Below are 26,507 nucleotides of genomic sequence, written 5' to 3'. Positions count from 1 at the left end.
TATATAGCTCACACTTCAAATAGTGAGAAACAAATAAAGCACGTTGAAAATTGTACAAAACCAAATGTAAGATATAATATTATTTTTTCTATGAGTCATTATCTCCTATCCTCCCTCCTCGTGGAGGTTTTAACTTCTTTTTCTGCCTAGTGCTGCTCTTCTGCCTGTTTGAGTCACTGTCAGTTGTCATCCATAGCACAGAGTGTCCTAATGATCTCACATCCTGGTGGTTCAGAGAGGGAAGGAAACTTGACTCATCAATTTCTCACACATTCAGCTCTCTCACAGCGTGCTAGAGACTGTGCCATGCATTGGACATCCAAAAGTGAATTCAAGATTAGGTCTCTATTTGCAAGGAATTTTTATTTTATTTTTCTTTCTTTCTTCTTTTGCTGTCATCTTAGCAAGGATATTTTAAAAAGTAAAATTAGAATATTGCAATTTCTTTTCTGTTTTTTTGAGACAGGGTCTCACTCTGTCACCCAGGCTGGAGTGCAGTGGCGCGATCTCAGCTCACTGTAATCTCTGCCTCCCAGGTTCAAGTGATTCTCCTGCCTCAGCCTCCTGAGTAGCTGAGATTACAGGCATGTGCCATCACACACGGCTAATTTTGTATTTTTAGTAGAGATGGGATTTTACCATGTTAGCCAGGCTGGTCTCGAACTCCTGGCCTCATGCAATCCACCTGCCTCAACCTCCCAAAGTGCTGGGATTACAGGCATGAGCCACCAAGCCCAGCCTGAAGAATTCTTTGCAAAGAAAAATATCAACTCAAATATAAATACTCATTTTCTTTCTTTTTCTTTTTTTTTTGAGACAGAGTCTTGTTCTGTTGCCCAGACTGGAGTGCAGTGGCACCATCAATTAGGGATCACTTTCGGCCTTGATCTCTCAGACTCAAGTGATCCTCTTAGCCTCTCAAGTACCTGAGACTATAGGCTTGCATGCCACCAGGGCCAACTAATTTTGTCATTTTTTTGTAGAGATGAGATCTCCCTGTGTTGCCCAGACTGGTCTCCAACTCCTGGGCTTATGCAGTCTTCCCACCTCGGCCTCCCAAAATGCTGGGTTACAGGCATAAGCCACCAGGCCTGGCCATAAATAATGTTTTTATTGTTAATTTAGATTTCTGTATATTAGGTTTTAGTTAGGGGAATTGCCCGTTGACACTCATGTATTTACACATCAAAACATGAGTTATGGTGGATGTATTCACAGCACATATGTAATAAGGCATGTGTAAAAATGATAGTGATAATTTAGGGAAGAAAAATGGTAGATTTTGTAGACCATCTTGGTTTTTGATATACTTTTCTCTTTTTTTTGATTGATATATAATGTACGTATTTATGGGCTGCATGTGATAGATATTTTGTTATATGCATAGACTGTGTAATGATCAAGTTAGGGTCTTTGTGGTGTTCATCACCTTGAGTATTTAGCATTCCTATGTGTTGGGAACATTTCAAGTTCTCTCTTCCAGCTATTTAAACATACGTAAGGCCAGGCACTGTGGCACACCCCTGTAATCCCAGCACTTTGGGAGGCCAAGGCGGGTGGATCACTTGATGTCAGGAGTTTGAGAACAGCCTAACATGGCAAAACCCCGTCTGTACTAAAAATGCAAAATTAGCCAGGTGTGGTGGTGCACATCTGTCATCCAGCTACTCAGGAGGCTGAGGCAGGAGAATCGCTTGAGTCTGGGAGGCAGAGGTTGCAGTGAACCAAGATCACGCCACTGCACTCCAACCTGGGTGACAGAACAAGACTCTGTCTCAAAAAAAAAAAAAAAAAAAAAAAAAATATATATATATACACACACACACACACACACACATATATATACATATATATACATATATATAGAGAGAGCCCACATTGTCGTTAACTATAATCACCCTACTCTGCTGTGAACAGTAGAATTTATTGTTTGTATCTAACTGCACGTTTGTACTCACTAACCAACCTCTCTCCCTCCACCTACACCCTCCCCACCCCATGCCATCTTCTGATATGTATCATTCTATTAATACTCTCTACCTCCATGAGATCAACTGTTTTTACTTCTCACATATAAGCGAGAACATGCAATATTTGTTTTTCTGTTTTTTTTTTTTCTTTCTGTGTTTGGCTTATTTTACTTATCATAATGACTTCCAGTTCCATCCACATTGCTACAAATGACACAATTTTACTCTTTTTTAAATGGCTGGATAATATTCCATTGTGTATATGCACCACATTTTATTTGTTTGTTGACGGACACTTAAGTCGATTCCACATCTTGACTATTGTGAATAGTGCTGTAATAAACATGGGAGTGCAGATATCCCTTTGGTATATTGATTTCCTTTCCTTTGGAGAATATCCGGTAGTAGGATTGTTGGTTCGTATGGTCATTCTACTTTTAGTTTGTTTTTTTTTTTTTTGGAAAACTTCATACCATTTTCCATAGTAGATATACTGATTTACATTCTTACCAACAGTGTATAAGAGTTCTCTTTTCTCTGCGTCCTCATCAGCATCTGCTATTTTTTGTCTTTCTAATAATAGCCATTCTAATTGTGGTTGCTTTTGACAGATTTTTCTACCTTTTTGTTAATCTACATCATTTATAACATTTCATATTGCCTTTTGGTTCTCTCTTGGGTAGCTTTCATATTGCTTCTCCCTTCCCCAATTATGATGCAGTTATATTACAATGAGGATGCAGGTTTGCAGCAGGGCCTAGCAATGAGATACGTTGTTACACATCCTGGCTAATCTTTCTGTGGACTCTAGGATCCTCCTCCTTTGAAAGAGGTCAGCCATCTTTTTTTTCCAGTTCCTCCAGCTTCACGTATCTCCACAGAATGCAACACTGCAAATCGGTAGTTCTCTTCATGATCATCTTTATTAGATTTTAAAAGAATATCTCTAAAAGATGAGCATGGTGCCTAAGGCTTTCCAAATGGAGTAAGAATAATACATAGGAACCTAGAATAAAGTTATGAAATGTCCGATACAGTTGTAATGCAGACTTGATTTTTGAAAAGTGTGGCCAATGAAGAGAAGAGCAAATGTGCTATACGATGGTGAGCAAAAGGTGTTGACAGGCCGGGCGTGGTGACTCACCCCTGTAATCCCAGCATTTTGGGAGGCTGAGGCGGGTGGATCATTTGAGGTCAGGAGTTTGAGACCAGCCTGGCCAACATGGTGAAACCCCGTCTCTACTAAAACTACAAAAATTTGCCAGGTGTGGTGACACATGCCTGTAATTCCAGCTACTTGGGAGGCAGAGGCAAGAGAATTGCTTGAACCAGGGAGGTGGAGGTTGCAGTGAGCTGAGATTGCACCACTGTACTCCAGCCTGGGCAACGGAGCAAAAAAAAAAAACAACAGTGTTGACTGAACCCTGGCTGAAACAGTTCTCAGGTGCTTTCAACAAATTTACACTTCCCTACCCTGAGCCTCCCTATTTCAGAACAAATGATTACCCAACTGCAAACTTTGAATTAGGAAGTTGTTTTTTATATGCCCTGTTTTTGTCCTTATTTCTTGCCATTTCACAATCAGTTATTGTGGCATTCCAGATTCTTCCACAAACATATGATGTGAAACATCCTGACTTCGATGTCATCAGGGAATGTGGAGCATGGGAAAGAGACAGATTAATTATGCAGAAGAAAGTATCATTTGACAAAATATTTTTATTTATCTTTGGAAAGGAAATCTAGAAAAAGAAAATAGTTTTTAAAGAACACGGATAAAAATTGTTTATAAAATTTGTTTCCTTTAGGAAAGGAATCGTTCCCTTAAAACTACATTTCATATCTGCCCCAAACGAGTCACACATCTTCAGCTAATATTGCTCGCTTACGTTTGACCTTTATTCAACTCTATCACCTAGTAATTTAGTATTCCTAGGTAATTTCTCTTTGAGCTCAGGTTAGAAGTTGTTATTTTTAGTTTCCAGAGTTGCAGAATTTTTTTTTTCAAATAGAGGGAAGTTCATGATGAGATTTTGAAGCCACCTAGTCGTATATTACTTTGAAAAACTGGATATAGACTGGGCGCGGTAGCTCACACCTGTAATCCCAGCACTTTTGGAAGCCAAGATGGGTGGATCGCCTGAGGTCAGGAGTTTGAGACCAGCCTGGCCAACATGGTGAAACCCTGTCTCTACCCAAAATACAAAAATTAGCGGAGTGTGGTGGCATATGCCTGTAGTCCCAGCTACTTGGGAGGCTGAAGCAGGACAATCACTTGAACCTGGGAGGCGGAGGTTGCAGTGAGCCCAGATCACATCACTGCCCTCCAGCCTGGGTGACAGAGTGAGACTCCGTCTAAAAGAAAAAAACAAAACAAAACTGGATATAGGGCAGTGCTTAGGTACAAATCAGAAAGTTAGAGGTTGCTATTCATATCATTAAGAAATAATGTGTCTTATGAAAGAATGTAGCAGTTTACTGAAATAGAACTCATACCTAGTAATGTAATAATTTTATCTTTAATTGTTGGAAATTTAACTGATATTATGAAGTTCTAATTATAAGAACACTTATTTGAGGTTAAAAATGATCTTATTCTATCACTGCTTTGCCAGTAATTTGATCTCTCTGGAATAGTGGATTATTGTCGGTCCTGTGGGTATTTTAAGGAGAGGTCTCAGAAAACTGAAAATCATGTATGCTGGACCATAATCGTTCTTGTCACCCACTCTCATCTTTCTGTTTTTGTTTTGTGTTTTACTACCCCTCCCCTTTTACTAAGTAGTCTTAGTAGAAGAAAATTTGCATTAAGTTTGTCTTACTGTACTGATATGGCTCCAAATGTTTCTTAGCTCAGGGTCCTCCCCATTCACAGATAAAAGCTAACTAAGGCAAATCAGGTGTTTATTGCCCAAGAGTACTGTGAAACTATTCATGTAATAAGAAATTTGTGTTAGAATTTCACTGTCTTTAAATCCTGAACATCGTCTGTGAGTGTATCTGAAAGCAGGCAGACATCTTCAGTATTTAAGAAACCCTTTGCTATTCTGTATGGTAGGCACTGTGTTAGTTGGGATTCAACTGTGAATACTCTAGCCAGACTTCTTGTCTGAATAGTCCAGAATAGGGGTCGCTAAACTTTCTTTCTTTTCTTTTCTTTTTTTTTTTTTTTGAGATGGAGTTTCACTCTTATTGGCCAGGCTGGAGTGCATTGGCGCGTCTCTGCTGACTGCAGCCTCCACCTGCCAGGTTCAAGCAATTCTCCTGCCTCAGTCTCCCAAGTAGCTGGGATTACAGGCGCCCACCACATGCCCAGCTAATTTTTGTATGTTTAGTAGAGACAGGGTTTCGCTGTGTTTGCCAGGCTGATCTCGAGCTCCTGACCTTTGGTGATCCACCGTCCTCGGCCTCCCAAAGTGTTGGATTTACAGGGTGAGCCACTGCGCCTGGCCTGCTAAACTTTCTTAAATGGCTAGATGTTAAATATTTTAGGCTCGAGGGCCATCAGGTTTCTGTTACAACTAGTTGGCTGTGCCGCCATTGAAGATACAAGAATGGTGTGACTACGTTCTAATAACATTTTAATTCCCAAACAGGCCAGCTGGTTGCATTTGATCTGCAAGTAAAGTTTGCCTGACGCCTTACCTCGTCCAGAGGATAATGGGAGAGAAAAGGGATTCAAAGATAAAAATAATTTAGCTGGAATATATTTCTTTAAGTAAACTTATTACACTCAGTAAAGAGTCTTAACATTTTTACTTGAATTAAATAGTGGTAAAACAGGCTGGACACAGTGGCTCACGCCTGTAATCTTAGCACTTTAGGAGTTCAAGGCAGGCAGATTGCTTGAGCGCAGGAGTTCAAGACCAGCATGGGCAACACAGTGAGTCCCTGTCTCTAAAAAAAATACTAAATGATAATAATAATGGTAGAACAAAGTCAATTTTTTATTGAAACTTGACATTTTATTGGCATATGACAAAGTAGCATTAGTAGACTAGCTTGAACAGTACAGTAATATTCTGTCCTTAATGCCTTTTGCGTCATTGTAATATGAGCTTTCTGGTTGTTTTAGAATATGTTTTCAGCCTGAATACTATTCTAAAAATATAATTTACTGTCATTCATAACATAACAAATGACTCAGGTAGCTGCAAGGCAGTGAATTAAGCAGAATTAGATCATTTTTAAAATAATGATAAGAGCTGATGATGTAAAGTGAAGGTCTGTATTTAATTTGGGAGGGAAATGCCTATTTTTGTATATTCAAAGAGATGGAGTTTGACATCCCATCACAACTTGTTACAGGTTGAACTTGCCCCTGTTTTTTTTTTTTAACAGATCAAAAAGTTCCTTCCCTTGTGTTTCTTTTTTTTCTTTTTTCTTTTCTTTTCTTTCTTTCTTTCTTTCTTTTTTTTTTTTCTTTTTTTTTTTGAAGGAGTCTTGCTCTGTCACCCAGGCTGGAATGCAGTGGCGCGATCTTGACTCACTGCAACCTCCGCTTCCCGGGTTCAAGCGATTTTCCAGCCTCAGCCTCCAGCGTAGCTGGGACTACAGGTGCATACCACCACGCCTGGCTAATTTCTTGTACTTTTAGTAGAGACGGGGTTTCACCGTGTTAGCCAGAATGGTCTCAATCTCCTGAGCTTGTGATCCGCGTGCCTCAGCTTTGCAAAGTGCTGGTCTCCTGTGTTTTTGTCAGCATTCCACAGCTGCTATAAAGTGTAGTGGTGGTATCGCATGCAATTTGTATACTTAATGTTTGGCCATTTGCAGTGGGCAAACTGGCTGTGTGGGGAGCTGGTGAGATGCTGCTTGTGGGGAGTTGTTTCCTATTACTCTGATTTATCTTTGTTTAAATAAGAGTTCCTTTGTTCACTGTTTCCTCCACACAGAACAGAGGATTTATATCTTAGTGTTCATTCTCAACTTTCCTGTTTTCAAAGAGGAAAACATTTGCCTCGCTCGGCTCATTTCTTCTCCAGTGCACCCGGAGGATTTTGAAGGCTTATGCCAACAATTCTTTGGGGCAGTTGGAGTGTAACCATTGCTAAGTAGCGGTTCAGTACTAATGACACTCATTTTAGTTTAACAAATCATTGTGAGTGTTGCCATTTTTTATTAGGGAAAGCATCTCTTTCCTCTTTTCCAAATACTCAACATGAGTCCTATGATGAGAGTGAAAAAGGAGTGAAAAAGGGTTGTGTTCTTTTTTCTTTTTCTTTTTTTTTTTTTTTTTTTTGAGACGGAGTCTCGCTCTGTCGCCCAGGCTGGAGTGCAGTGGCGCAATCTCGGCTCACTGCAAGCTCCGCCTCCCGGGTTCACGCCATTCTCCGGCCTCAGCCTCCCGAGTAGCTGGGACTACAGGCGCCCGCCACTGCGCCCGGCTCATTTTTTTCTATTTTTAGTAGAGACGGGGTTTCACCATGGTCTCGATCTCCTGACCTTGTGATCCGCCCGCCTCGGCCTTCCAAAGTGCTGGGATTACAGGCGTGAGCCACCACGCCCGGCCTTGTGTTCTTTTTTCGCATCATCTTACCCAATCTGCTATTTTGTCCCTCTTCTATGTATCACTGAAATTTGGTTCTGATATGCTATTAGGCAGTGTACATTGCAGAGATTATGGATAACTGGCCGAATTCTGAATGCAGGCATGATTTGTTCAGCTCAGAGTGTTAAATTTCTGTGTTAATTGCCAACATTTAAAAGTCAATTGATTTCCCTTTTTGCCCTCTGTATCATCTAGCCAGCGAATGCTAACTTTTCTTTAAATAGTGATGATTTTTCTTCCCCAGGCTAAAGACCTAATAGTCACACCAGCTACCATTTTAAAGGAAAAACCAGACCCCAATAATCTGGTTTTTGGAACTGTGTTCACGGATCACATGCTGGTGGTGGAGTGGTCCTCAGAGTTTGGATGGGAGAAACCTCATATCAAGCCTCTTCAGAATCTGTCATTGCACCCTGGCTCATCGGCTTTGCACTATGCAGTGGAAGTAAGTACATGGGAATTAAAGAGAGTGACATGCTTGCACTTCACTGTGGGTACTAAATAGCTTCTCCTGCTAAGATAGCTCTTGTGCAGTGTAGGGCTTTATCATATTTACCAGAGGAAGCCGAACATGTCTTTAAAAATTTTCCAGTAGACAGTTGGATTGAAGATAAATCTTAGCAGCTAATTTTTCAGATAATCTTGTATTTTCTGTGATGTCAATAAAAAATTATTTAGAGCAAACAGAAGGGACAGCTGGTGGGAAAATTGGCAATTAAAAAGCCAGCACTGTTGATATTTTAATAAGTCACCTCTCTTCTTAGATCTTCTAATAATTGAGAAAGAGTCATTGAGGACCATATTATGATTAGATTTTAATGTTCACTCCATGTTTTCATGACCAGCAATAATGTCTAGTTATGCATGTTAAGGAACATGTAATTAAATGTCCTCCTTCAGGCATGAGTTGAAATAATTATAAGCATAAAATGTTTAGAGAATTCTTTCCCTGGTCCTTTTCAGGACACACAGTTAATCAGATGCACAATATATGTCCCATTATCTTGATTCTCATTGTATTTTACTTTTCAATGATTTGGACATCTTTCCCAGAATAATAGGGGTGCTGGAAATAATAATAGTCTTCCTATTAAGTGTTAAAATATGGTAATAGTCTTCCTATTAAGTGTTAAAATATGGTAATAGTAAAATATTAATAGATATAATGATAAAATAATGACTTTTGTTTATTGAATTCCTGTAATACATTCTGTATTGTGTTCCATATAGAATCATCTCATTTAATTACCTTCAGTGAGAAAGGCATGTGATTAAGCATTCAGATTCTGAAGTCAGACTTCCTGGGCTCAAATTCAGTCTCAGTTGCTCTGCAGGAACCTTTATGACGGGGAATTTAATCATTTGTGCTTTAATTTCTTTATCTATAAAATTGGGGTAGTTATAATACCTATCTTATAGTGATCTCATAAGTATAAAATAAAGTAATTTAAGCATGTACAGTCATGTCTGGCACATAGTGAGAGCCCAGTTGTTAGCAATAATAATTAACCCTTGAAGCAGTGGTCTCATCCATTATAAAAGGAGGCTCAGAAGAGTTGCTTCTTGACTAATATTACACAGCATTAAGGGTGGAGCTGAGGTTCCAATGAGAAGCTTCTTTGTGTTACAGAACCCCTAAATGTATACACCAAAATTACTAGGATGCTTTTGCAATTAACTCCTTCAAAATTATAAATTCATATAATTTTGGAAAGATATTCACAGTCCATATATATCCACAAAATGTTGAATTTAGGAATCTAAGTTTCTGTTCCCATCTGTTCCTCTTAGGTCAATTTGAATGAGTTCTTTCATTATTTCCCACAAGCCCTCACCATGTCATAAGGTATAATAAAGAACATGTGAAATAAAGTGCATTCATTTCTTTCTTTCTTTCTCTCTCTCTTTCTTTCTTTCCTTCTTTCTTTCTCTTTATTTCTTTCTTTCTTTCCTTTCTTTCTTTCTTTCCTTTCTTTCCAGACAGTCTCGCTCTGTCACCCAGGCTGGAGTGCAGTGGCACGATCATGGCTCACTGCAGCCTCAACCTCCTGGGCTCAAGCAATCCTCCTACCTCAGCCTCCTGAGTAGCTGGGACCACAGACACATGTCACCATGTCTGGCTAATTTTTATGTGTTTTGTTGAGACTAGGTTTTGCTGTGTTGCCCAGACTGGTCTCAAACTCCTGGGCTCAAGCGGTCCTCTTGCCTTGGCTTCTTCAAGTGCTGGGATTACAGCCATGAACCACTGCACCTGGCGATGTGGTTTTAAATTTGAAAGAAAGAATATGTCCAAGCCCAAGTCACTGGGTCTCACACTTAATATGCATCAGAATCACCTGGCTACACCTCCAGAGTTTCTCATTTCTAACACGTTTTCAGGTCACGTTAATTTTGTCGCTCCAGGGACCACATTTTGGGAATTGCTGGCCTATGGGAAGTAAATGAGAAGTGATTTAATGTCATTTCTGGAAGTTAAAAAAGATTTTGGTGGTCACTGGTTTTTGAAAACTTTTTGAAGACTGGGTGGGGTGGTTCATACCTGCAACTTCAGCAGTTTCGGGGAGATGGGGTTCTTGGGAAATGAGCCCTCGACCCACTAGATCTGGTGCTATTTCCACGTAGATAATGTCAGAGTTGTTCAAACCAGAGTGCCTCCATCCTGAATAGGGGCTGGGTAAAAAAGGGCTGAGACCTACTGGGCTGCAATATGGTGAGACCCTGACTCTATTAAAACAAACAAACAAACAAACAAAAAAAACCTCCTCTTTGGCCATCTATTTAGATGAGTTGGAATTCATTCTACTTTGATTAGTTTTGCCAATTTAGATTTTTGTAATTAGGGTAGTTTTAAAAAAACTCTCAAATTACTGTTATCCTTTGTTAAAAACCAAAATCTTTTATTATTAGTCTTCTGCTTACAATATAAGTAAAATAAATGTTTTGTATTAATAACTGGATTGTATATTGCATAGTTACCACCATGTGACAAAATTAATAGCTTAAAATTACTAGCATCATTTTAAAATTATTTTTCATGTTTCTAGGGTTGACTAGGATGGCTTGGGGTCTGTCACATGGTTGCTGTCAATGCCTGGGGTTAGAGTCGGCTTACAGGCTTCCTAACTCGTATAGCACTGGTGGTAGGGTCTCTTAGCATGCTAATGATTCATAATTTGTGTATAATGAACAGCGAGGATGACCAGAGGTCACTTTCATTGCCATCTGGGCTGCAAAACTCAAGGAGTTGAAGGCTCTTCCGGCATTATTTGTTCTCCATGTGGCCTCCTCAGCATGGCGGTCAGAGTAGGCAGCCTTCTTATGTGCTGACCTAGGGCCCAAAATCCGTATGTCTCAGCTGACTGAGCCCAGATGGAAGCTCTATTGCTGTTTACGCCCTAGCCTCAAAATTACTCTTTCAGGAAAAATGGTCCAACTGAGTTTTCCCTCTACTCTCACACCACCACCACAATAGTCAACATAGGAGACTTCTGTGACCAAAGATGTGGGGATTTCTCCCCACCACCAAGCAGTGAATCCCAGCTGGGTGTCCTCCAATTCAATTCCCACACTGTTGTTACAGGAAAGGGGTCCCAATCCAGACCCCACGAGAAGGTTCTTGGATGTTGCACAAGAAAGAATTCAGGGCGAGTCCATAAAGTAAAAGAAAATTTATTAAGAAAGTAAAGGAAAAAAAGAACGGCTACTCCATAGACAGAGTAGCTCTGACGGCGACTGGTTGGCTATTTTAATGGTTATTTCTTGATCATTTGCTAAAGAAGGGGTAGATGATTCATAAATTTTCCAGAAAAGGGATGGGCTATTCCTGGAACTGAGGGTTCCTCCCCCTTTTTAGACCTTGTAGGTTAACTTCCCATCATTGCCATGGCCTCTGTAAATTGTCATGACACTGGTAGGAGTGTCTGTTAGCATGCTAATGCATTATAATTAGCTTATAATGAGCGGCGAGGACAGCCAGAGATCACTTGCATTGCCATATGGGATTTGGCAGGTTTTGGCTAGCTTCTCTACCACATCCTGTTTTATCAGTGGGGTCTTTGTGACCTGTATCTTGTGCCGACCTCCTATCTCCTACTGTGACCTAGAATACTAACATCCTGAGAATGCTGCCCAATAGGTTTCAGCCTTATTTTACCCAGCCGCTAATCAGGATGGAGTCGCTCTGGTCCAAACACCTTTGACATTATCCGCCTGGAAATAGCGTCAGATCCCTTGGGTTGGGGACTCATTCCCCAAGACCCTAACCACCCGCATCCGGCCCAGACACCAGTCACAAGTCCTGGCCTCTGGAATGTCTGACTGACTGGCATCAAGTTGGAGTTCCCATGACCCCCTCTTCTGGTTTGATTAATTTACTGGAGTGGCTCACAAAACTCAGGGAAACACTTAGGTTTAGTGGTTTATTATAAAGGATATTGCAAAGCGTACAGATGAAGCGATGTGTAGGGCGAGGTATTGGGGGACGGAGTGCAGGGCTTCCATGCCCTCCCTGGGTGTGCCACCCTCTAGGAACCTCCATATGTTCCACTATCCGGAAGCTCACTGAACTCATTCTTTTGGGTTTTTATGGAAGCTTAACGTCAATATTCATTCCCCTGGGGTATGAGGCAGGACCCTCACTGGAGAGGGTTTTATATTTTATTTCATTATTTTTAAAATATAAGATTGGGTCTTGCTATGTTGCCTTGGGTGATATTGAATTCCTGGGCCCAAGTGAGCCTTCCACCTCTGCCTCCCAAAGTGCTGGGACAACAGGCATGAGCCACCCAGCACCTTTGGAGAGGATCTTAAGACTCACAGTCAGAAAGGAGGACAGGAGGTCAGAGAGATTCTGCTTCCTGCCCCTGAGGCCTAACACACCCAGCATTATAACAAAAGACTGTAACAAGGGCTATGGGAGTTACCAGCCAGGAACTGTAAATCACACAGTATTATTTCTGCCTTACTCTTTTCAGTCATGATGGTTACAAAGGCCTGTCCAAGTTCAAAAGGAGGAAAAAAGCACTCCACTTCTTGATGAGGAAGGTCAGGGTTCTGGAAGACCCTGGGGGACTGGAAATATTGTATGGCCATTTCATGGAAAATACAGTCTGTGAGATACATGAGTGATAAATGGGGAGATATAGTGGATGTATCGTTTTCCTCTGAGTGCCAGATTGGGTTCTAGGATTTCACAGGCCAGATATTGAAGTGACTGCGTTGTCTAGGGTATATACCTTGGGGTTCGTCATTTCATGCCAGGAAAATTTAGGACAAAGACTCACACGAGAAGTTTAAGAGTGGAGGTTTACTAGGCAGAAGAGAAAGAGAAACAGCTCTCTCTGTAGAGAGAGAGGGATCTTCGAGTGGAAAAGACCATCCAGCAGCAGATGAGCTGGATTTTATAGTCAGGTTTGAGAAGGAAGTGTCTGATTTACTTAGGGCTAACAGATTGGTTTGATCAGGTATGACGTTTAAATAGCGCACCGGGAAGTCTGGTTGCCCCACCCTAATCTTATTATGCAAATGGGCTTTCCAGTTGATTGGCGCCATCTTGTCTGCTCCTTACTGTACAGGTGGCTGACAAAGAGAAGGGAAGATGGAGCCACCATCTTCAACATGATTGACACAACTGTGGGTATCTATGTCTGCAGCTCGATTTTACAGGCTGCTCTTCGTTAGAAAGGGGCTGCTTTTCATTAAAACAAAAACCGTACTGAGGACTCTCGTACCCTCACTATCTGCAAGTGATTTCTTCTTAACTCCTCTATCATCATTATTATAGTGTCATAGGAATCTAGGAAGTGTGATTGCCTTGTGGAGAGAACTTCAGGGTCCCTGGATTTTCTTACCAATCATATTCATTTCATTCCCTGTTTACCTGTTTAATAAATGTTGAGTGGCTACTATGTGCCCAGGACTGTGCAGGGTGCCTGGAATAGGATGGCAAGCAAACCAGCCATGACCTTGCTCTCAAAGAATTGTTTTCTTTCTTTCTTTTTTTTCTGAGACAAGGTCTTGCTCTGTCACCCTGGCTGGAGTGCAGTGGCCTGATCTCAACTCACTGCAACTTCCACCTCCTGGCTTCAAGAGATTCTCCTCCCTCAGGCTCCCAAGTAGCTGGGATTACAGGTGCCCACCACCACACCTGGCTAATTTTTGTATTTTTAGTAGAGACAGGGTTTCATCATGTTGGCCAGGCTAGTCTCAAATTCCTGACCTCAAGTGATCTGCCTGCCTCAGTGCTGAGATTACAGGCATGAGCCACTGCGCCTGGCCTGTTTTCTTTCTTTTTTAACCCCCACATGAAAAGTTAGGCAGGGATTGTATTTCAAAGAGTTTCTTCCCAAATATTGTGGTGAAACATCTATTCCATTTATGTTTCAGGCTTTTTCATAGATATTACTGTTTCTATTAGACTGATAGACTTAGGACATCACATGATTCAATGTCAACCTGACTTTTAAGTTCAATAATAGTTTCATTTTTTAAATGTAAAATTGAATAGGAGTAATATCCTTGAACATGTTTCTCCTCCAATCATTGGACCTATTGAGTCTAGAATCCATTTTATTTTGAGAGCTGCAACTACATGTGGTTTTTGTTAATATCTGAAAGTAATTTTTAATATCTGAAGGTTTCAAATAGTGATAACTGTGAAGGTTTCAAATAGTGGAGGAGAGACGCGAACTGTGAGTAGGGAACGTGGATTAAAGGAAATGAAAAGTTGATAATAGGCACTTCATTTTCAGGTTTAAATAAATATTTAGTGAAATAAAGCATAATTTTAAAAAATGGATAAGACATGTATGTACTATTTAATGTGTACTAATAAATGAATGCTCATAGTTGCCATCCAGATAAAGAAACAGAACAGTTGAACATCACAGAAGCCCTCGCATGTCCCATTCAAATCACAAACTCTGTATCTTTCTACTGGTAACCATTATCCTTACTTTTGTGATAACCTTTCTTGGCTTTCCTTTATGGAGTGTGTGGATTCTTAACATTATAGTTTTGCCTCTTTTTGAACTTAATGTAAATGAAAAAATAAATATATATATTGTGTGTGTGCGTGCATGTGTGTGTGTGCTTGTGCACGTGTGAATACCCCTTATTGTTTGAGTTTAGTATTATGTAAGATCTATCCAGGAAGGACCAACCCTAACATTTATGGGGCCCGGGACCTACGTATAGACAGAGATGACATGGTCCACTCCATATCTCTTCCCATCCCAATTCTGCCCTGTGCTACAAGGGGTCTTGCAGACACTGCATAGATACCCATACCACCTGCAGGCAGATGACCTTTGCCTGTCCTTTGGACTTAGACCTGGGTACCCTACTAGTGGTGTCTGCTCTTGGGATGATAAACCTAAGGAGCCCATCAAGTTTTTTATATATATACATATAATAATACATATTATAATATATATTATATAAATATATTTTATATATATTTATATAATATATATTTGTTTGTTTGTTTGTTTTGAGCTAGAGTCTCTCTTGTTCACCCAGGCTGGAGTGCAGTGGCATGATCTCAGCTCACTGTAATCTCCACTTCCTGGGTTCAAGCAATTCTCCTGCCTCAGCCTCCTGAGTAGCTTAGATTACAGGCATCTGCCACCAATGCCTGGCTAATTTTTGTATTTTTAGTAGAGACTGGGTTTCACCATGTTGGCAAGTGAGCCACTATGACCGGCCTCTTTTTTTTTTTTTTTTTTTTTTTAAGAGACAGGGTCTTACTATGTTGCCCAGGCTGGTCTTGAACTCCTGGCCTCAATAGATCCTCTGTCCTTGGTCTCCCAAAGTGCTGGCTCAGTCATTATGTTCTTTACTGCCATCCATTGCAATATAAAAAGAATAACAGTTTTCCCTCAGAATGTTCTTGGTAAAACAGTAACAATTATTATTTTTATTAAATCTTGGCTCTTGAGCAAATGTCATTTTAATATTCTGTGTGATAAAATAGCAATGTCACATAAAGCACTTTTACATATGTAAGTACTATGGTTGTCTCAAGGAAAAGCAGTTATGTGATTGTCGTGAGTTTGTAAGTGGAACTACTCTTTTCATCGAGCACCGTTTTTACTTGAAAGAACAAAGTATGAATGTGAATGCAGATTTGGCCATTTGGCAGATTTTATTTATTTGTTTATTTTTTTGAGACAAGGTCTTGCTGTGTCACCCAGACTGGGGTGCAGCTCACTGCGGCCTTTACCTCCTGGGCTCAAGTGATCCTCCTACCTCAGCCTCCTTAGTTGCTGGGACCACAGGTGTACTCCACTGTGCCCAGCTAATTTTTAAATTTTTTGTAGAGACGAAGTCTCCCCATGTTGCCCAGGCTGGTCTCGAACTCCTGGGCTCCAGCAGTCCTCTCGCTTCAGCCTCCCAAAGTGCTGGAATTGCAGGCGTGAGCCACAGTTTCCAGCTTGCCTTTTCGTATGTTTATTGGGTTGCTAAATATGTTCTTATTTGAAGTGCCCACTTGTTCAAGTTTTTGTTCACTTTTTTATTGCTGTCTTTATAATTTTTTGATGACAAGAAATACATTTAAATTAAAGGCAGTTTTGTCAATCTGCCTTATGTTTGGAATTTGTTGTGTCTTTAAAGACTCTTTTTCTGACCTTATATTATAAAGACATCCTAGAGTATTGATGTTGTCATTCAGAGTTAGGTCTTTAATCCTAGAAGCTGATTTTTGTATGAAGTAGGAGCCCAATTTTTTTCCTCCTATGTATACCCAGTTTTCCCAGGACCATTTAAAAAGACAGTTCTTTCCCTTCTGATATGTCACGATGATACCTTTGTCATGTACACATGAGTTTGCTTCTGGATCTCTGTTTGTGTTCAGTTGTTTTACTTGGCTGCATAAATGCCACAGTCTTGGTCTCTCAGTCATTGTAAAGAGTCTTGCCTGCTAGGAAAGGTCCTTCCACTTTGTTCTCCAAGAGCGCCTTGGATATTCTTGGTCATTTTCTTTCCATGTAATTTTTAGATTTAGTTTATCAAGTTGATAAACTTTTGTCATGCAGGTTGTTAAAAGAAAATAAAATGCCCTAATGTGATTTTTTTTTTTTTTTCATTTGGATTACATTGAATACCTAAATCAATTTGGGGAGAATCAACATCTTTATAATATTGAGGCTTTTTATCCATGAGCATGAAATTGCTTTCTACATTAATAATTTGGTAAAGTTTTATATTTTCCTTATGGATCTTTCACTTCTTTTGTTAGATTTTTCTCCACTTAAGTAGTCTATCTTTTAATTCTACTGTAAATAGTGTTTTTATTTTCTAACTGCTGCTGTTACATAGGAATATAATTTTGCATCTGGCCAGCTTGCCTAAACAGTTGATTTCAAAAGATTTATCTGTCAGATTTTCTAAGTTCTCTATCTCTGTAATTGTATCATCTATGTTTTATGATCTATGACAGTTACATTTTTTCATCTCCAAGCTGATACTTTAAATTTCATTATTCTTGCTTTATAGTGGTTGTACATACTTAAAGTGGTTGCAGCAGGCAATTTGCGATGTTCCCAATTTGATAAGGAAAGCCTTTACATTTTACCATTAAGTATAACGTTTGTTGCGAGCTTATTATAGCTGTCCTTTGTCACTCAGGGAAGTTATCTTTGCTTTTTAGTTATCTAGGAAACCTTAAAAAATCATAAAAGTTAGTTTAATTTTATCAGATGCATTTGCTACATCTAATGAGATGATCATATAATTTTTTCCCCCATAAACTGTTAATATAATGAATCACATTAATTGATTTTTTAGAATGTTAAACCAATCTCCATTTCTGGGATGAATTCAACTTGACATGTTGTATTAGCCTTTTGTATATCTTGCATCTATGTTACTGAATGAGATTATCATAATCTTTACATGTATTTTGAAGCCATGTCATTAAGTGCATACAATTTTTATTAAATTTTTAGTTGACAAATAATTGTATTTATTTATGGAATACAATGTAGTGTTTTGATATATGTTTACATTGTAGAGTGACTAAATCAAGCTAATTAACACACTCAACACCGCACATATTTATCATTTCTTGTGGTGAGAACATTTGAAATTTAATCTCTTAGCAGTTTTGAAATATATGATACATTATTATTAACTATAGTCACCATGCTGTCCAATAAGTCTTGAAAACTTATTCCTCCTGTCTAATTGAAATTTTGTTCTCTTTGACCAACATCTCCCAATTCCCCAACCCCTAGACTCCTCTGGTAACCGCCATTCTACTCTCTACTTCTCTGCTTCCATCATTTTGACTTTCTCAGTCCACATATAAGTGAGATTGTGCAGTATTTGTCTTTCTGCACTTGACTTGTTTCACTTAGCGTAATGTCCAACAGGTTCCTCATGTCACTGTAAATGACAGAATTTTCTTTTTTATAGCTAAATAACATTCCATTGTGTATACATACCACATTTTCTTTATCCATTCATCTGTTGGTGGACAGTCAGGTTGCTTCTATATCTTGGCTATTGTGAATAATGCTACAGTAAACATGAGAGTACAGATACCTCATACTGATTTCAATTCCTTTGGATGGGGTCCCCAAACCCTGGGCTATGGACCAGCAGTGGTGTGTGGCCTGTTAGGAACTGGACCGCACAGTAGGAGGTGAGCAGCTGCGGGTGAGCATTACCACCTGAGCTCCATCTCATCTCAGATCAGTGGCAGCATTAGGGTCTCATAGGAGCATGAACCCTACGGCGAACTGTGCATTGCAGGGATCTAGGTTGTGCGCCTTTATGAAAATCTAATCCCTGATGATCTGAGGTAGAATAATTTCACTTGGCAAACCTCCCCACGCTCATCCCTGTGGAAAAATTATCTTCCACAAAACTACTCCCTGGTGCCAAAAAGTTGGGGACCTCTGCTTTTGGATATATACCCAGAAGTTGGATTGCTGAAGCATATGGTAGTTCTATTTTAATTTTAATTTAATTTAGTTTAATTTTTTGCACCTAGGTTGGAGTGCAGTAGTGCAATCATAGCTCACTGCAGCGTCCAATTCCTCACCTCAAGCCATCCTCCCAACTCAGCCTCCCAAAGTTCTGGAATTACAGGAATGAGCCATCTCACCCAGCCTTATTTTTAGTTTTTGAAAGAATCTCAATAAGTTTTCCATAATGACTGTACTAATTTACACCACTACCCTCAATGTACAAGGGTTCCCACATCCTCACTAATACTTGCCTTTTATCTTTTTGATAATAGCCATTATAAGTATGTATAGTTTTAAAATTATGAAATTTAAATTGAACCGTAGGAAGTTGCCACTCTGTTGCCAGGCTGGAGTGCAGTGGCGTGATCTTGGCTCACTGCAATCCCCGCCTCCCAGGTTCAAGCAATTCTCCTGGCTCAGCCTCCCAAGTAGCTGGGACTACAGGCACGCGCTACCATGCCTGGCTAATTTTTATATTATTGGTAGAGATGGGTTTCACCATGTTGGCCAGGCTGGTCTCAAACTCCTGACCTCAAGTAATCCAACAGCCTTGGCCTCCCGAAGTGTTGGGATTACAGGTGTGAGCCATCGCACCCAGCCTTGAAGTTGCCTTTTTTATCTTCAGTAGTGCTTCTTGGCTTACAGTCTTTCATTTTATAAATAGTAATGGAACCTTGCCAGTTTTATTTCAGAAAGTGTTTGCAGGCCAGGTACAGTGGCTCATGCCTGTAATCCCAGCACTTTGGGAGGCCGAGGCAGGCATATCACTTGAGCCCAAGAGTTTGAGACCAGCCTGGGCAACATGTCAAAACCTTGTCTCTACAAAAAATACAAAAAATTAACTTGGGCATGGTGGTGCATGCCTGTAGTCCCAGCTACTCTGGAGGCTGAAGTGGGAGGATTGTTTGAACCCAGGGGGTAGAGGTTGCGGTGAGCCAAGATCTTGCCACTGAACTTCATTCACCCTGGGTGACAGAGAAAAACTCTGTCTCAATAAATAAATAAATAATAAACAATAAAGTATTTGCATGATATATCTTTTTCTGTCTTTTTAATTCAGATATTGTCAGCTGAGTCCAATCTGACAAACTTATCTTTTAACTGAAGCTTTAGTCCTGTTATATTTAAAAAACTAATAATATATTTGCAGTTAAATACAACATCTAATTTTGTGCTTTTTAATTATATGTGATTTGTATTTCTTTTTTCTCATGTAAGTTTTTAGGGTACACATCTTTAAAGGCCTTACTTTTCATTATCGTTCAGTTTAACTTATTTTCTAATTTCCATTTTTGTTCTGTGACCTATGGTTTATTTAGTGGTGGATTTATTTTCCAAAATATGGATGGTGTCCAGTCATATTTTCGGTATTGATTTCTGGCTTATCTTGTGGTTGGAAAATGTGTGAATTCTACAGCTGGTCTGTGTAAGAGTTCTCTCTATGTCAGTTAGGGAAGTTTGTTGTTCCTATTGTTCATATCTTCCATATCTTTACTAAGGTTTAGCCTGTTTGTTCTATAAATTACTTAGAGAACCTGTGTTAAATTCTCCCAGTAAAATTATTGATTTTTTTCTTTTCTCTGTATTTATCAGTATGTATCTACTGAAGTCTTTTCAAATCCCTGCTCAGTGGTTTGTTCGGGACAGCACTTTGTTTGAGGGAGGTGACATGGCCTAACATAGTACATAGTATGGTCTTGAGCTGCTTGATTTCTGTGATTTAGGGACTGAACCAGCTCTGGTCACATCTGGATTATCTACTATCCAGCATTCAAATGAACAAGATTATATGAAAGGATATGGGGGTCTCTTTGGGGGCCACGGTGCCACAAGGCCTTTGTTTTCAATCTCCATTGCCTAGGGAATTAACCTGTGCTGCGTGATTCTAGAGTTTTCTTCCTGCTCCCTTAAATAACGCCTAAATGTGTTATTCAGCAGTGTGGCTCCTGCTAAGCAGAGGAGAACTCGGAATTCCTACCAAATTCTGATAATAAAACAACTTTCCCCCACCTCAACCATTGTTTTTACCAGTCCAGTCAACTGTTAGCTTTCCTGGATTCAATGATCTCAAGTTGAGGTCAAGGTCAACAGCTTTATGGGATGAATAATATGAGCGCCCATAGGAAAGTCAGTCTCTTGAACACAGGGGTTGTTTTCGTGTAGTTACCCTCTAAGATTTTTTCTGTTTTATCTCCAGTTATTTGAAGGATTGAAGGCATTTCGAGGAGTAGATAATAAAATTCGACTGTTTCGGCCAAAACTCAACATGGATAGAATGTATCGATCTGCTGTGAGGGCAACTCTGCCGGTATGTAAATGGAGGAGTTTCTTTTGTGTTTCTTTTAATGTAATGAGTCACGTTGTTGACCACCAAATAATAATTTCTGAACAGGGTGAGGTGGTGGGTGCCTGTAGTCCCAGCTACTCGGGAGGCTGAGGCAGGAGAATGGCGTGAACCCGGGAGGCGGAGCTTGCAGTGAGCCAAGATCTGGCCACTGCACTCCAGCCTGGGTGACAGAGCAAGACTCCGTCTCAAAAAAAAAAAAAAAAAAAAAAAAAAAAAAAAAAATTCAGTCAAACCATGTGAACCGTATGAACATTAACATTATTTCTGATCTACTTTAGTTAGGTAAAAATACAAGAAAATGGGCCGGGCGCGGTGGCTCAAGCCTGTAATCCCAGCACTTTGGGAGGCCGAGGCGGGTGGATCACGAGGTCAGGAGATCGAGACTATCCTGGCTAACATGGTGAAACCCCGTCTCTACTAAAAATACAACAAACTAGCCGGGCGAGGTGGCGGGCGCCTGTAGTCTCGGCTACTTGGGAGGCTGAGGCGGGAGAATGGCGTGAACCCGGGAGGCGGAGCTTGCAGTGAGCCGAGATCACGCCACTGCACTCCAGCCTGGGAGACACAGCAAGACTCTGTCTCAAAAAAAAAAAAAGAAAATGGCCGGGCACGGTGGTTCACTCCTATAATCCCAGCACTCTGGGAGACTGAGGTGGGCAGATCACTTGAAACCAGGAATTCGAGACAGCCTGGCCAACATGGTGAAACCCCATGTCTGCCAAAAATACAAAAATTAGCCGGGTTTGGTGGCACATACCTGTGGTCCCCTCTACTTGGGTGGCTGAGGCATGAGAATTGCTTGAACCTGGGAGGTGGAGGCTGCGGTGAGCCAAGATAATCACATCACTGCCCTCCAGTCTGAGCCACAAAGCGAGACTCTGTCAAAACAACAAAACAAAACAAAACAAACAAAAAAATCAAGAAAATAATATCATTTGGCAATTCCACAATTTTTTAAATCAGTGTCTGTGGGGGATTCATATGCATGTGAGAGATGAAAGAATAAGGAAGAAAAATGTATCTCAAACTAAAATAACATTTGAAGACCACATGAAATTAATATTGAAAATGGAAAATATGGTGTGCAGCACAGGTAATTTGGGGATATTTTTGCCTAATTGCTTTAGATGCTAGCAAGATATAGTAACTTAATTATTTCGATATTTTATCTTAAGTAATGTTTTGAGATAAAAAGATATCAAAACAGTTTCTCATGGCCATTGAATCGTGGCTGTCACAGTGTTTGTTATGGAGCAGAAATCATTGTAAGATGGGTTAGATTTTTTTTTTTTTTGAGACAGTCTTGCTCTGTCATCCAAGCTGTAGTGCAGTGGCACAGTCTCGGCTCACTACCGAGTTCCTCCCGGGTTCAAGTGATTCTTGTACCTTAGCCTCCTTAGTAGCTGGGATTACAGGTGCATGCAGCCATGCCCAGCTAATTTTTTATTTTTATTCTTAGTGGAGACATGATTTCACCATGTTAGCCAGTCTGGTCTTGAACTTCTGGCCTCAAGTGATCTGCCTGCCTCTGCTTCCCAAAATGATAACAGGCATGAGCCGCCATGCCCAGCTTCAGGGATTTAGCCCAAGCTACGCATTCAGGAAGCCCGAGGACAGCTAAATCCAAGTGCTCTTCATTCCTCTGCCTATTTTTGTAACCCGCATTTCACCCACCTCCTTTGGAGGCCATAATATGGTAGCAGAGGGGAAATTAAGGTAAATTCTTTGGACTAGGTCATAGTTTCGCTCTTCTACCCATGACAGCTAGATCACTGGGAAAAGATCTTTAAAATGGGGCCAGAAGGAAAGGGAAGTAATATTTGTTATACATCAATTTTACTACCAACTGTGTTATGTGGTTTCACAATCCTTATCTGTGTAATCACAGCAGTAAGGCATTGCTAAGAAGGTTATTCGTTGTACAGTTTATTAGTGCCTTTGTACAGAGAAGAAAACAGTCCAGAGAGATTCAATGACTTGTCTGGAGTCACACAGAGCAAACGGACAGGGCACGAAATTAGATCCAGGTTTTTTTTATTTGTGGTCAAGTTCTCTTCTCACTGAATTCTGTCTCTAGACAGCAATACCAGGGGCTGAGGCAGGTGCTGCAGGGTTCACCTATGTGATTGGCAGTCCCAGTTTCTATAACATTACTATACTACTATTGCTGTTACAGGTTAATATTTAAATAGACAAATTCTGACATCATGAACTTTACTCAGATGCTTATAACTGACTCATTTCTACCTTAGGTAACCCATCACATCTCTGAAAGTACGTTTCTCTGCCTTGGAAGTGAGCAGAGACTATTTAAATTATTTTATAAAGTATCACCCATCTAGTAGATGTAATTTTTTTTCTTTAGAAATGAAGTGCTCTTTGCGTTTGCCCATTTTCCTATTGGGTTATCTATCTCTTCACTGACTTTGGGGACATCCAAATATACATACCAGTTAAAATCCTTTGTTGATCATGCTACCAATAACTTCACCCTGTTTGTTGCTTTCACATCTTTTGAAGAATAGAAGTCCTTAAGTTTCAAATAGTCACATTTTATCCATTTTTTCCTTTATGATTTGTGTTTTACATCTCCTACTTAGGAATCCTTTCCTACCTTAAGATCACAGAGATATTTTGTGCTTTTTAATAAAAGTCTTAGTATTTTGTCACATTTAAGTATAATCATCCAACCAGAATTGATTTGGGGATATGGTAAGAGGTAGGGATCTAATTTCTTATCTTTCACATGTAGATGGCTCATCATCCCATCACAATTTTTGGGGGGAAAATCACAGAAAAAATGGTTTGGTTTTATTATTACTTAAAAAGCTTTTTCTATTGGTACCATAAATTCACATATTTATGAGGTACATGTGATGTTTTCATGCATGCATATAATGTGTAATGATTAGAATAAATATGAAATAAATAAAAATTGGACCGGGTGCGGTGGCTCACGCCTGTAATCCCAGCACTTTGGGAGGCCAAGGTGGGTGGATTACGAGGTCAGGGGTTTGAGACCAGCCTGACCAACATGGTGAAACCCCATCTCTACTAAAAATACAAAAATTAGCTTGGCATGGTGGCGGGTGCCTGTAATCCCAGCTACTCAGGAGAATTGCTTGAACCCAGGAGGCGGAGATTGCAGTGAGCCGAGATCATGCCATTGCACTCCAGCCTGGGCAAAAGAGCAAGACTCCATCTAAAATAAATAAGTAAATAAATAAATAAATAAAAATTAGGATAATTAGGATATCCATCACCTCAAACGTTTCTTATTTCTTTGTGTTGGGATTATTATTACTTTTTTTTTTAACAGTCTAAATGCTTCAGTGAGGATCATTATTGTCACATTATGAGAAAATTCTGTCATTTGTTATGTTTTTCATTCTTTCAGGTATTTGACAAAGAAGAGCTCTTAGAGTGTATTCAACAGCTTGTGAAATTGGATCAAGAATGGGTCCCATATTCAACATCTGCTAGTCTGTATATTCGTCCTACATTCATCGGAACTGAGGTGCAAACTGATTCCTTATTTTGGGGTACTTTGCTGGGCAAATTATTATTGGAGGTAGCAAACATTTTCTGTAAAGAGCCAAATAGTAAACATTTTTCGGCTTTGTGGCCATATAATTTCTAATAAGAAATTAGATCCCTACCTTTTACCGTACCCCAAAATCAATTATAATTCGATTGTATACTTAAATGTGACAAAATACTGAGACGTTTATTAAGAAATACAAAATATCTCTGGTAGGTAGGAAATGAATTTTTTTTTTTTTTTTTTTTTTTTGAGACAAGGTCTCTCTCTGTTTTTATTTTTATTTTTATTTTTTTCCACTTTGTTGCTTAGGCTGGGGTGCACTGATGTGATCATGGCTGACTGCAGCCTTGACCTCCTGGGCCCAAGTGATCCTTCTGCCTCAGCTTCCCTAGTAACTAGTACTACAGGCATGTGCCACCATGCCTAGCTAATCTTTAAATTTTTTATAGAGATGATGTCTCACTCTATTGTCCTGGCTGGTCTCCAACTCCTGGCCTCTAGCAATCCTCCCACCTTGGCCTCCTAAAGTGCTGGGATTACAGGCGTGAGCCACTTCACCTGACCAGAAAGAATTCTTAAACTCTGCCATTTCAGTACTAAAGCAGCCACAGACAGCACATAAATGAATAAATGCAGTGCTGTTTGCCTTGCCCGATTAAGACTAGTCATGATTTTCTAAGTTTACAAGTGCAGCGCCTCCCATTGTGGCAGCACTTCTCTGAGGTAGAAATGGTTTTAAAATTTCGGGGAGGGAGAGCTGCTACTTTTCATTTTCCTAAAGTCTTGGAGAATGGAGAAAAATGGTGAAAATAAAGTTCACATAGAAAAATGGTGAAAATAAAATTCACAGTGGGAGTTGAGGAAGGAAATTGAAGAACTGGGATGGTAGGTTTAAATAACATGACCTTATGATTTCCTGTTGGGTCACAGTCTCTTCATTGGGTGCCCTTGTGAACAAAGGCATGGATTGGGTATGCCTGGAGGGGCCAAGGCCTTTTGAGTGGATGAGTGTGTTTATATGAAGACCCTGTCACTTGTCTCTGGTATCTGCTAGGCAGCGGTGGCTTGAGAGTGGGTGATATTGAGGGATAATTGATGGAAGGAGATTGAATGTGGCTGGCAGGTAAAGAGAGTGGGAACATATGGAGACATTCGGAGTAAGAGAGTGAGATAGGGTACTTTTGCTATAGCCTAGCCATTCTATTCTCTACTAAGTGTTGTGGGGTTATCAGGTTTTCTACGAGGCTGTATGAATGCACAAGGTTGAGAGATCTATAGGGCCATGGAATAAATACCAAAATGTTTTCTTTGGTATCCTTGATACCTTTCGAAAGCCTTTTAAGGATCTAGATAATAAATTTTGTGAATTGCAGTCTCTCTGACAAGTTTTAAAGAATAGGGACAATTTTAAAAAGTCATCTACTTTCATAAGTTTTTTGACATTTTAAGATAATTGAACCTTTTTTTTTTTCAACTTTTAAGTTCCAGGGTACTTGTGCAGGTGTGTTATGTAGGTAAACGTGTGCCATGGTGGTTTGCTGCACAGACCAACCTATCACCTTTTTTTTGTTTGTTTGTTTTGAGACGGAGTCTCGCTCTGTCGCCCAGGCTGGAGTGCAGTGGCCGGATCTCAGCTCACTGCAAGCTCCGCTTCCCGGGTTTACACCATTCTCCTGCCTCAGCCTCCCGAGTAGCTGGGACTACAGGCGCCCGCCACCTCGCCCGGCTAGTTTTTTGTATTTTTTAGTAGAGACGGGGTTTCACCGTGTTAGCCAGGATGGTCTCGATCTCCTGACCTCGTGATCCGCCCGTCTCGGCCTCCCAAAGTGCTGGGATTACAGGCTTGAGCCACCGCGCCCGGCCTCCTATCACCTATTAAGCTCAGCATCCATTAGCTATTCTTTCTGATGCTGTCCCTCCTCATGCCCCTCCCAACAGGCCCCAGTGTGTGCAACTTCCTGCATGTGTCCATGTGTTCTCATTGTTCAGCTCCCACTTAGAAGTGAGAACTTGCAATGTTTGGCTTTCTTTTAATACTATTTTTAACTTTATGATAGGAAGAAGTCCTTTTTAAAGTTGGTTGAAACATTGTTACTGATCTTAAAGCACTACCTTCCCGTTA

General features: G+C 40.1%; 1 protein-coding gene across 9 annotated transcripts in view; it reads left to right on the top strand.

The window, feature by feature from the left end:
• Positions 1-26,507, top strand: part of BCAT1 (branched chain amino acid transaminase 1) — a 137,423-nt gene that overhangs the window by 45,906 nt on the left and 65,010 nt on the right. For 6 of the 9 annotated variants that reach the window (XR_012420075.1, XM_005570374.4, XM_065523890.1 and 3 more), the window contains 3 exons: positions 7,766-7,966; positions 20,692-20,802; positions 24,239-24,358. Coding sequence is in view for 8 of the 9 variants with exons in the window: in XM_005570374.4 (XP_005570431.3) it covers positions 7,766-7,966; positions 20,692-20,802; positions 24,239-24,358 (432 nt within the window). In the remaining variant the exon portion in view is untranslated. The remainder of the gene's footprint in view (positions 1-7,765; positions 7,967-20,691; positions 20,803-24,238; positions 24,359-26,507) is intronic. The other 3 variants (XM_065523892.1, XM_065523888.1, XM_074006412.1) reach the window with 1 other exon arrangement.

The sequence above is a fragment of the Macaca fascicularis genome, chromosome 11 (genome assembly GCF_037993035.2).
Source record: "Macaca fascicularis isolate 582-1 chromosome 11, T2T-MFA8v1.1".
In the NCBI taxonomy this organism is placed as follows: domain Eukaryota; kingdom Metazoa; phylum Chordata; class Mammalia; order Primates; family Cercopithecidae; genus Macaca; species Macaca fascicularis.
This window is presented reverse-complemented; position numbering and strand designations above follow the sequence as displayed.